Consider the following 12,092-nt stretch of genomic DNA (forward strand, 5'->3'; position numbering starts at 1 on the left):
AACTGAATCAGTTTAGAGTGTCAAGCAATCTTTGCTGCTAAAGGACAAGGCTGAGCTGAGGTCAGCTTTTCAAACATGCACGTCCTTACACTTTTATTAAAGTCATTATTTTAGCAAGTTGTTTAAGCACATTTAAGATTTCCATGAATTGCGTTTTATAAGTATATAGTGATTAGTGAATGGACCTGGGGCAGGGATGGCATCAAACGGACATTGGTGAGTGGACAGGGTAGTGCACTTGGAGGCAGGGAGGGTACTGTATGTAGATGAGGCAGGGCGAGCAGCTGGGGGGTGGGACAGGAGCGCCCTCATGCATCATGGTACAGGGAGGGCAGCGAATGCACATGGGAGGAAGAGAGGCCTGGGGGGGTGCGGGGGGCACGAATGAAACACTGGGGCATAAAGCGCACTGAATAGACACAGGGTCTCCAGGGCAGGACTTGTCTGGACGTGGGCAGGGAGATTATTGCAGGAATTCGACTTTAAGGACAGTAGACAGGGGCAGGGAGGGCTCTGCGTGAAATTAATGAAATGCAACATTCCTTTCTCTGTTAACTGAATCAGTTTAGAGTGTCAAGCAATCTTTGCTGCTAAAGGACAAAGTTTTGGTTTTTAAAATAGCTAAATGGATATCTTTGTCATTTACAATGAATTATGCCAATAGTTATAACTTTTGCGAATGTGACACCTATAGCATTTGGAGTGCAACATGTTTTGTATGCACGTGACTTAGATGGCAGCTCTGGTTGTTAGGCCACATCTCTAGAGAGCACGAGCGTGCAGCAGGGGAGAGAAGCACAGAGAGTGCAGCAAGGAAGGGAAGCACGCAGAGGGAGCCCAAGAGTGAAGCAAGGGTGAGATGCCTTGTGAGCCAAGAAGCCCGTATATAAACAGTACATGTAGCGAAAACCTTCAAGTAGCCATGCGCAAAGAAAGACTTTGTTGGCATCAAGCAAACATGATGTACTCCAGTTCTGCTTCCAATCCTGCATGGTTCACCAGCTTTTCGCCAGGCATTTCAACCTCCTCAGCTACTTATTGAGTCAACTTCCAGTAGGCAAAACTGAGATCTCTCTGCAGCAGGTCCATCATTCTTCAGTTATCTTGACATATTTATGGTTGCCTGAGAATTGCTTGAACGTAGCCAATCATATTTTGGCGCGCCACTGCAGCAGCTTCAGGTGGGATCTTTTGATGGATTGTGTGCTTCTCAGCCATCCTGTGGGTTACCTTGTTCACCCACCTCAACCATTTGCAATTTGTATTTTGTGCTACACCTTCTGTAATGCCGCTTTCCCCAGGGATTCACATTTATAGACCAGTTTAAGATAATGGATGCTAATAATGGAACACATGGGCACACCCCTGTTTGTCCTAGGCTGAAATCCCAGGTAATTATTTGGTCATTTTTTGTCTTGGGCCTCTTGACCGGTCCCATGCACAGTTTGTAATTCTTCAGGCGTTTGCTGACTTACTTGTCTTCACTTGTAGGTTTCCAGTCTGTACAGTATTTGGATTACAGTGGTCAGGTGCCAGTACCACAAAGACAAGGTAATTCTGTTTACGTTCCTCGTTGGGTTGGGGGTTGCTGGGTAAATAGATTCACAATCTGCACCCTTTTTTCTTTTGTAGGTTCGTGAGACCGTACTACAAAGACAATTGCACAGGCAGCCGTGAGTGCAGGCAGAAGAGGTAATTGTTGGGTTGAGTTAAACTGTGGTGCGTCTTGAACATTGTAGTACCATATATACTTACCTATGTTTTCTTCTGTTGCAGGTTTCACAGCCAGAACCCCATACATTTAAAGAGGCGCACGTGAGTGCAGGCAGAAGAGGTAATTGTTGGGTTGAGTTAAACTGTGGTGCGTCTTGAACATTGTAGTACCATATATACTTACCGATGTTTTCTTCTGTTGCAGGTTTCACAGCCAGAACCCCATACATTTAAAGAGGCGCACGTGAGTGCAGGCAGAAGTTGGGTTGAGTTAAACTGTGGTGCGTCTTGAACATTGTAGTACCATATATACTTACCGATGTTTTCTTCTGTTGCAGGTTTCACAGCCAGAACCCCATACATTTAAAGAGGCGCACGTGAGTGCAGGCAGAAGAGGTAATTGTTGGGATGAGTTAAACTGTGGTGCGTCTTGAACATTGCAGTACCATATATACTTACCGATGTTTTCTTCTGTTGCAGGTTCACAGCAAGAACCCCATACATTTAAAGAGGCGCACGTGAGTGCAGGCAGAAGAGGTAATTGTTGGGTTGAGTTAAACTGTGGTGCGTCTTGAACATTGTAGTACCATATATACTTACCGATGTTTTCTTCTGTTGCAGGTTTCACAGCCAGAACCCCATACATTTAAAGAGGCGCACGTGAGTGCAGGCAGAAGAGGTAATTGTTGGGATGAGTTAAACTGTGGTGCGTCTTGAACATTGCAGTACCATATATACTTACCGATGTTTTCTTCTGTTGCAGGTTCACAGCAAGAACCCCATACATTTAAAGAGGCGCACGTGAGTGCAGGCAGAAGAGGTAATTGTTGGGTTGAGTTAAACTGTGGTGCGTCTTGAACATTGTAGTACCATATATACTTACCGATGTTTTCTTCTGTTGCAGGTTCACAGCAAGAACCCCATACATTTAAAGAGGCGCACGTGAGTGCAGGCAGAAGAGGTAATTGTTGGGATGAGTTAAACTGTGGTGCGTCTTGAACATTGTAGTACCATATATACTTACCGATGTCTTCTTCTGTTGCAGGTTTCACAGCCAGAACCCCATACATTTAAAGAGGCGCACGTGAGTGCAGGCAGAAGAGGTAATTGTTGGGTTGAGTTAAACTGTGGTGCATCTTGAACATTGTAGTATAACAGTTTGCATTCATGAGCTAGGCGTCAACGTAAGCCATGTTTCCTTATTTTGCAGGCTTTGTGGGACAGCAGGCTCAAACCGGCGGGTACGGAAATGTTCAAGCGCAAAGCTGTAACTTCGGGAGAGTGCAGTGCTTCAACACAAAGGAAGAAATGTTGCCTTGTATTCAAGGAAGAGTGGATGAAGGAAATTGTAGAGGCTGAGACACAGAAGTCACGAAGCAAGGTCCGCATGCAACTCGGGGAACTATTTCAATACAGTCCGGATGTGGGCTTGATTTGCAAAGCATGTGCCGAAGCAAAGATTGTTGGGGACTTTTCCACAGGGAAGAAATGGAGTGATGGCTGGAAACTGGACTACATGAAACGCCATCTACTTAGCAAAGTACACGAGTCTGCCATGGTGATATTGAGAAACAGAAGTGCTGCTGCGAGGTTTGGTTTTGGAGTACGGGCAATGCTGACAGAAACTGCCACAGACAAAGCAAATAGAATGGAAGTAGTTGAACGCCAAAGATCTATGCCTGAGGAGATAAAGATTCTCATCAACAACGTGTTGCTGGCAGTCAAGATGAACACTTCAATGTTATCTGTACAAGACATCCATGACCACTTAGCTTTGTATGTGAAGATACCAGACAGCTGGAGGAGCAAGAACTATGCATTTGAGTTCCTTGAGGCCATCAATAGCGTGATACACTGTGAAGCTATGACAGAACTTCGGCAAGCTTTGTATCACACCTTGATAATTGATGAGAGCACAGATATTTCTGTTTCAAAAATGCTCATCCTGTATTTCAAGTTCCGACCTGTAACATCAACTGAGCATAAAACGCAGTTTGGGGGCATAGTGAAGCTGACTAGCTGTAATGCTGAGGCTATCACTACTGCCGTGAAAGAATTCTACACTGCCAATGAACTGGACCTCATGAAAATGGTCATGTTCACATCTGATGGTGCATCAGTGATGCTGGGGAAGAATAATGGTGTTGCTACTCGCCTTAAACAATCCATTCCTCATCTAGTTGAGCAGCATTGTGTCGCCCATCGAGAAGATTTGGGAGTTGATGATGCCTGGAAGAGGGTTCCAATGATTAAAGAGATGGAGACATTATTGAGGACTGTCTACACTGTGTTCTCCAGATCTCCTGCAAGGAAGTCCAAGCTGGATGAAATTGCATCGGTCACTGAATGTGAAGTTGTCTCTTTTCGACCACTGAATGAAGTCCGGTGGCTTTCAAGGCATTTTGCTGTTGGTGCACTAATTCGTAATTACGAAACTGTTCTTAAGTACTTTGAGCATGAGAAAGTTGAGGAGAATGATCCAATTGCTAAATATTGTTATAAAAAGCTATCAGACTCCAACTACCATATTTCCCTTGCAGTACTTAATGACATTCTGGGTGAATTTGCAGCTTTGTGCAAACTATTCCAAAAAAGTTCTTTAACTACTGTTGAAGCCGTACAGTATGCAAGAGCGAAGATTGGCCAAATTAAGCAACAGTATTTGGGGGACACTGTCTTTTGGAGCAGCAATGTAAGAGAGCTGATGGTTTTGTACAAGGATAGGCAAGAGTTTGACAGTGGGCCTATTTTGTCTTTTGTTTCCCTTCTTTGTGAGCACATGCAAAAAAGGTTCCCTGAGGGTGAGCTAAAAGAATGGGCAAGTTTTGAGATCCAGGCAATAGCCACACAAGCGCATTTTGATTTTGGGACTGAGAATATTGAAAGACTTGTTGAAAAGTATAAAAATGTCTTGTGCCTGGGTGATTGTGAAACACCAGAAGATGTTGTTCGGCAGTACAGAGACTATAAATATGTGGTGGCAGAACATGTTAAGGGTGGGTTATTTACCACCTTTCAAGACATGGTGACTTTCACTGTACGCAATGCTGCTCAGTATAGTGTCGTGTCTCAGCTTGTTGATGTCTGCGCAACATTTCAAGCATCTAGTGCAGACTGTGAACGAGGATTCAGCCTCATGAATACTATCAAGAGCAAATTGAGGAATAGACTAGAGCAGAAGCATTTGGACATGCTGATGAGGACAAAGGCCTACCTCCTGAACGGGAAAGTTGACCTAGACCGAGTTTATCAGCACTGGAAAAATGGCAAGGATCGCCGTGAGAAGCAACCCTGTCACCCATCTAGTGACGCCACTTGACGTGTCTGAACAGTCCTCTACCTTCTTGTGTATATGATATTGTATAGGCTCGCAGCATTTCCCCACCCAATGAACTGTGCTCCAGTTAAGAATATTTATTAAAATCTAATGATGGTACCACCATTGAAGTCTTGTGCTTTTCTAAACTTGAAGTGTACTTGCTAGTGTAACCAGTTCATGTCATGGCGTGCTTATCCAATATTGCAAACTGCCCTTAAGACCCTTATTGTGGCGCTGTATGTGTGAAAATGCACTATCTTTTAGCTTTTTAAAGACAAATTTTGGAGTGCCATTTGGCGCCGCAGACACGCGCGGTTTGGTTCCTGGCGCACATAGCCATGGTTGCAGCGCACAGAGACCCTCCACTGCCGCACACAGAGGAAAAAAATTAGAGGGAACATTGCTCACGTCTGAGCTCTGGTCGTTAGGCCATATCTCTAGAGAGCAGGAGAGTGCAGCAGGGGAGAGAAGCACAGCAATGCAATAGGTCTCGCATTAGGAAAGTTTGAGCTATTGGTATTGTAAAGGACACATTTTTTATTTATGTGCTTGTTTTGAAAATAGCGAATTAATAGCTTTGTTATTTACAATGCCAATAGTTTTATCTTTCGCAAATGTGACACCTATTGTAACACAATATGTGTTGTGAGGGTGGGTGAGGGTGAGGGGTTGAGGGTGAGGGGTTGAGGGTGAGTGAGGGTGAGGGGTTGAGGGTGAGTGAGGGTGAGTGAGGGTGAGGGGTTGAGGGTGAGTGAGGGTGAGGGGTTGAGGGTGAGGGGTTGAGGGTGAGGGGTTGAGGGTGAGTGAGGGTGAGGGTGAGGGGTTGAGGGTGAGGGTGAGGGGTTGAGGGTGAGTGAGGGTGAGGGTGAGGGTGAGGGTGGGTGAGGGTGAGGGTGGGTGAGGGTGAGGGGTTGAGGGTGAGTGAGGGTGAGTGAGGGTGAGTGAGGGTGAGTGAGGGTGAGTGAGGGTGAGTGAGGGTGAGTGAGGGTGAGTGAGGGTGAGGGGTTGAGGGTGAGGGGTTGAGGGTGAGGGGTTGAGGGTGAGGGGTTGAGGGTGAGGGGTTGAGGGTGAGGGGTTGAGGGTGAGTGAGGGTGAGTGAGGGTGAGGGTGTGTGAGGGTGAGGGTGAGTGAGGGTGAGGGTGAGGGTGAGTGAGGCTGAGTGAGGCTGAGTGAGGCTGAGTGAGGCTGAGTGAGGCTGAGTGAGGCTGAGTGAGGCTGAGTGAGGCTGAGTGAGGCTGAGTGAGGCTGAGTGAGGCTGAGTGAGGCTGAGTGAGGCTGAGTGAGGCTGAGTGAGGCTGAGTGAGGCTGAGTGAGGCTGAGTGAGGCTGAGTGAGGCTGAGTGAGGCTGAGTGAGGCTGAGTGAGGCTGAGTGAGGGTGAGTGAGGGTGAGTGAGGGTGAGTGAGGGTGAGTGAGGGTGAGTGAGGGTGAGTGAGGGTGAGTGAGGGTGAGTGAGGGTGAGTGAGGGTGAGTGAGGGTGAGTGAGGGTGAGTGAGGGTGAGTGAGGGTGAGTGTGAGGGTGAGTGTGAGGGTGAGGGTGAGGGGTTGAGGGTGAGTGAGGGTGAGGTGTTGAGGGTGAGTGAGGGTGAGGGGTTGAGGGTGAGTGAGGGTGAGGGGTTGAGGGTGAGTGAGGGTGAGGGGTGGAGGGTGAGGGTGAGGGGTTGAGGGTGAGTGAGGGTGAGGGTGAGTGAGGGTGAGGGGTTGAGGGTGAGTGAGGGTGAGGGTGAGTGAGGGTGAGGGTGAGTGAGGGTGAGGGGGTGAGGGTGAGGTGTTGAGGGTGAGTGAGGGTGAGGGGTTGAGGGTGAGTGAGGGTGAGGGGTTGAGGGTGAGTGAGGGTGAGGGGTTGAGGGTGAGGGGTTGAGGGTGAGTGAGGGTGAGGGTGAGTGAGGGTGAGGGGTTGAGGGTGAGTGAGGGTGAGTGAGGGTGAGGGGTTGAGGGTGGGTGAGGGTGAGTGGGGTTGAGGGTGGGTGAGGGTGAGTGTGAGTGAGGGTGAGGTGTTGAGGGTGAGTGAGGGTGAGGGGTTGCGGGTGGGTGAGGGTGAGTGAGGGTGAGGGGGTGAGGGTGAGTGAGGGTGAGGGGGTTGAGGGTGGGTGAGGGTGGGTGAGGGTGAGTGAGGGTGAGTGAGGGTGAGGGGTTGAGGGTGAGGGTGAGGGGTTGAGGGTGAGGGTGAGGGGTTGAGGGTGGGTGAGGGTGAGTGAGGGTGAGGGTGAGTGAGGGTGAGGGGTTGAGGGTGAGGGTTTGAGGGTGAGGGTTTGAGGGTGAGTGAGGGTGAGGGTGAGTGAGGGTGAGGGTTTGAGGGTGAGTGAGGGTGAGGGTGAGTGAGGGTGAGGGGTTTGAGGGTGAGTGAGGGTGGGGGTGAGTGAGGGTGGGTGAGGGTGAGTGAGGGTGAGTGAGGGTGAGTGAGGGTGAGGGTGAGGGGGGTGGGGGTGAGGGTGAGGGTGAGTGAGGGTGAGTGAGGGTGAGTGAGGGTGAGTGAGGGTGAGTGAGGGTGAGGGGGTGAGGGTGAGTGAGGGTGAGGGGTTGAGGGTGAGTGAGGGTGAGGGTGAGTTAGGGTGAGGGGTTGAGGGTGGGTGAGGATGAGTGAGGGTGAGTGAGGGTGAGGGGTTGAGGGTGAGTGAGGATGAGTGAGAGTGAGGGTGAGTGAGGGGTTGAGGGTGAGGGGTTGAGGGTGAGTGAGGGTGAGGGTGAGGGGTTGAGGGTGAGTGAGGGTGAGGGGGTTGAGGGTGAGTGAGGGTGAGGGTGAGGGGTTGAGGGTGAGTGAGGGTGAGGGGTTGAGGGTGAGTGAGGGGTGAGGGGTTGAGGGTGAGTGAGGGTGAGGGGTTGAGGGTGAGTGAGGGTGAGGGGTTGAGGGTGAGTGAGGGTGAGTGAGGGTGAGGGGTTGAGGGGTTGAGGGTGAGTGAGGGTGAGTGAGGGTGGGTGAGGGTGAGGGTGAGTGAGGGTGAGGGTGAGGGTGAGTGAGGTGAGGGTGAGTGAGGGTGAGTGAGGGTGAGGGTGAGTGAGGGTGAGGGTGAGTGAGGGTGAGTGAGGGTGAGGGTGAGTGAGGGTGAGGGTGAGTGAGGGTGAGGGGTTGAGGGTGAGTGAGGGTGAGTGAGGGTGAGGGTGAGTGAGGGTGAGTGAGGGTGAGGGTGAGTGAGGGTGAGGGGTTGAGGGGTTTGAGGGTGGGTGAGGGTGAGGGTGAGGGTGAGTGAGGGTGAGTGAGGGTGAGTGAGGGTGAGGGTGAGTGAGGGTGAGGGTGAGTGAGGGTGAGGGTGAGTGAGGGTGAGGGAGTGAGGGTGAGTGAGGGTGAGGGTGAGTGAGGGTGAGGGTGAGTGAGGGTGAGGGTGAGTGAGGGTGAGTGAGGGTGAGGGTGAGTGAGGGTGAGGGGTTGAGGGTGAGTGAGGGTGAGGGTGAGGGGTTGAGGGTGAGTGAGGGTGAGGGTGAGTGAGGGTGAGGGGTTGAGGGTGAGGGGTTGAGGGTGAGTGAGGGTGAGGGTGAGGGGTTGAGGGTGGGTGAGGGTGAGTGAGGGTGAGGGTGAGTGAGGGTGAGGGTGAGTGAGGGTGAGGGTGAGTGAGGGTGAGGGGTTGAGGGTGAGGGTGAGTGAGGGTGAGTGAGGGTGAGTGAGGGTGAGGGTGAGTGAGGGTGAGGGTGAGGGGTTGAGGGTGAGTGAGGTGAGGGGTTGAGGGTGAGTGAGGGTGAGTGGGGTTGAGGGTGAGGGTGAGGGGTTGAGGGTGAGGGTGAGGGGTTGAGGGGTGAGGGTGAGGGGTTGAGGGTGAGGGTGAGGGTGAGGGGTTGAGGGTGAGTGAGGGTGAGTGAGGGTGAGTGAGGGTGAGGGAGGGTGAGGGTGAGGGGTTGAGGGTGAGTGAGGGTGAGGGGTTGAGGGTGAGGGTGAGGGGTTGAGGGTGAGGGTGAGGGGTTGAGGGGGTGAGGGTGAGGGGTTGAGGGTGAGGGTGAGGGTGAGGGGTTGAGGGTGAGTGAGGGTGAGTGAGGGTGAGTGAGGGTGAGGGAGGGTGAGGGAGGGTGAGGGAGGGTGAGGGAGGGTGAGGGAGGGTGAGGTAGGGTGAGGGAGGGTGAGTGAGGGTGAGTGAGGGTGAGTGAGGGTGAGGGGTTGAGGGTGAGTGAGGGTGAGGTGTTGAGGGTGAGTGAGGGTGAGAGGGTTGAGGGTGAGTGAGGGGTTGAGGGAGGGTGAGGGTGAGTGAGGGTGAGGGTGAGTGAGGGTGAGGGTGAGTGAGGGTGAGGGGTTGAGGGTGAGTGAGGGTGAGGGTGGGTGAGGGTGAGGGGTTGAGGGTGAGTGAGGGTGAGGGTGAGGGGTGAGGGTGAGTGAGGGTGAGGGGTTGAGGGTGAGTGAGGGTGAGGGTGAGTGAGGGTGAGGGTGAGGGGTAGAGGGTGGGTGAGGGTGAGGGGTAGAGGGTGAGTGAGGGTGAGGGTGAGGGGTTGAGGGTGAGTGAGGGTGAGGGTGAGTGAGGGTGAGGGTGAGGGTGAGTGAGGGTGAGGGGTTGAGGGTGAGTGAGGGTGAGGGTGAGGGGTTGAGGGTGAGTGAGGGTGAGTGAGGGTGAGGGTGGGTGAGGGTGAGGGTGAGTGAGGGTGAGTGAGGGTGAGGGTGGGTGAGGGTGGGTGAGGGTGAGTGAGGGTGAGTGAGGGTGAGTGAGGGTGAGGGGTTGAGGGTGAGTGAGGGGTTGAGGGTGAGTGAGGGTGAGGGGTTGAGGGGTTGAGGGTGGGTGAGGGAGGGTGAGGGTGAGTGAGGGTGAGGGTGAGTGAGGGTGAGGGTGAGTGAGGGTGAGGGGTTGAGGGTGGGTGAGGGTGAGGGTGAGTGAGGGTGAGGGTGAGGGGTTGAGGGTGAGTGAGGGTGAGGGTGAGGGGTTGAGGGTGAGTGAGGGTGAGGGGTTGAGGGTGAGTGAGGGTGAGTGAGGGTGAGGGTGAGTGAGGGTGAGGGGTTGGGGGTGAGTGAGGGTGAGGGTGAGTGAGGGTGAGTGAGGGTGAGTGAGGGTGAGTGAGGGTGAGGGTGAGTGAGGGTGAGTGAGGGTGAGGGTGAGTGAGGGTGAGGGTGAGTGAGGGTGACGGTGAGTGAGGGTGAGGGTGAATGAGGGTGAGGGTGAGTGAGGGTGAGGGTGAGTGAAGGTGAGGGTGAGTGAGGGTGGGTGGGTGAGGGTGAGGGTGAGGGGGAGTGAGGGTGAGTGAGGGTGAGGGTGAGGGGTTGAGGGTGAGTGAGGGTGAGTGAGGGTGAGGGGTTGAGGGTGAGTGAGGGTGAGTGAGGGTGAGGGGTTGAGGGTGAGGGGTTGAGGGTGAGGGGTTGAGGGTGAGTGAGGGTGAGGGTGAGTGAGGGTGAGGGGTTGAGGGTGAGTGAGGGTGAGGGTTTGAGGGTGAGTGAGGGTGAGGGTACATGCTTTTCACTTTCTTCAAAGGTTGTCCGTGCATCAAGGGTAGTTGACTGAACTTTAAGTATAATAATTGTACGTACTCTTCGGTGGCATTGAGCTCACACCCTCGAATGGTCTTCGGTAGTATTGTTTCCTGTAGAATTCTATTTCCTGCTTATAAAGCGCATGTCTCGGTCAGTATCAGCAAAGTGGTATGTGCATGTGAAAGTCGGAGAGTTGGAGGCGGTTAAGGAAATGCATAACATTCTGCAAAAGTAATGGGAAACCATTTTTATCTTGAAACTGTTTTTAACCGACAGTCTTTTATTCCTAATCATAGATGAGTGGGAGTAATACAGGGACTGGAGCAGCAGCGCCTCAGTTTGGATTGGTGTGGCAGGCAGGAGAAAGTCAGGAGAGGGATGAGGGGGAACTGGTTGCGAAATGAAATTAAAAGCGGCCGCCGGGAAATGCTCTCGGTAGCATTCGTTTGAAGTGTGAAGCAGGGGGCGGGAGCAGCCTTTGATGTGCGGATAATTAGGGGAGGAGCAGCCAGGAGATCCAAGCTGGGGAACAGATGGCTGGCGATTTGGTGCTGTGCACGCGCATTTTAGGTCAATGCGCTTGCGCATTGACCTAAAAGCCACGGGCACAGCACCAAATCGCCACAGTTAGGTAAGCTTTGGTTACAGCCCTATAGTCTCGCTTCTCTCAATGCGCATGCGCATTGATAGGTCACGAGACCTAAAAAGGGAAAAAAGGTGGAAAAAAAGGGTGGTTCAATCATAATTGTTCAGTGGCCCACAAAACTTTAAAAATAGCACTAACAAAAGCGGTTAGAGATCATGAGGTTAGAATCTTAACAAGGTCATATAGATTGGCATGCAAAGCAAGAAAAGAGGAACTGAAGAAAGCCCTATGGGAGCAACTCCATGAGAGCTCACTGAATAGAAATAGTGAGCTGTTCTGGAAGGTGGTGAAAGCTCCATTCCTGATAGATACTGATAAGCAGCCAAAAATAGAAGTTGCGATTGAGGGACCAGTATGGGTAAACCATTTTTCAAAAATCTTTGGAAAACCCTCAGATGTAGACTTAACTGAGGGAAATAACTAATAATCAGGTTAACCCGTTCCCAATTCCATTAGACTTTGGACTCACGAAGTTATAAACGCAGTAAAAGCAGAAAAGCCCCTGGTCCAGATGGGGTACCAGTTGACTTCTTTAAATTTAAATTAGATTTATGGGCCCCAAAAAAAGGGTGTTTGACGCTACAATGAAATGCGGGCTAATTAAATCTTGGACCCAATCAACCATGGTCCCCATATTTAAGAAGGGAAATAGGGAGGATGTGTCCTGTTACCAACCAATCTCGCTCCTGGATTCGCTGGGGAAAGTACTGGGCAGAGTGGTACTCCAGCGTCTACAGGAGTGGGCGGACAATACCGGGACTCTTTCTGACATTCAGTTTGGCTTCCGAGAGGGCTTCGGAACAACGGAGCAAGCCCTGAACTTGGCCTTAATGATGGGGAAGTACGTGTCGCCAAAGCGGGGTAGGTTGTACATGGTCTATGTCGACCTATCCGCAGCTTTCGACTGCGTCTCACATGCAAAACTTTGGTCAGTTCTTACCGAGATTGGAATAGATTTAGTCCTGGTAACCTTTCTTAGAGAATTATATTCTAATGCTTCATCCAGGGTGCGTTTTGGAGTGCAGGGTGAACTATCAGA

At 51.6% G+C, this 12,092-nt stretch overlaps 2 protein-coding genes across 2 annotated transcripts in view; one reads left to right on the forward strand and one right to left on the reverse strand.

The window, feature by feature from the left end:
* Window positions 1–12,092, reverse strand: part of CNKSR1 (connector enhancer of kinase suppressor of Ras 1) — a 424,353-nt gene that overhangs the window by 113,015 nt on the left and 299,246 nt on the right. The gene's annotated exons all lie outside the window — the stretch shown is intronic.
* On the forward strand, window positions 2,963–5,155 carry LOC144823818 (zinc finger protein 862-like). The gene has a single exon (XM_078682674.1). It carries the CDS (start codon window positions 2,963–2,965, stop codon window positions 5,030–5,032), a length of 2,070 nt encoding a protein of 689 aa, XP_078538800.1. The 3' UTR covers window positions 5,033–5,155.

The sequence above is a fragment of the Lissotriton helveticus genome, chromosome 3_1 (genome assembly GCF_964261635.1).
Source record: "Lissotriton helveticus chromosome 3_1, aLisHel1.1, whole genome shotgun sequence".
NCBI lineage: Eukaryota > Metazoa > Chordata > Amphibia > Caudata > Salamandridae > Lissotriton > Lissotriton helveticus.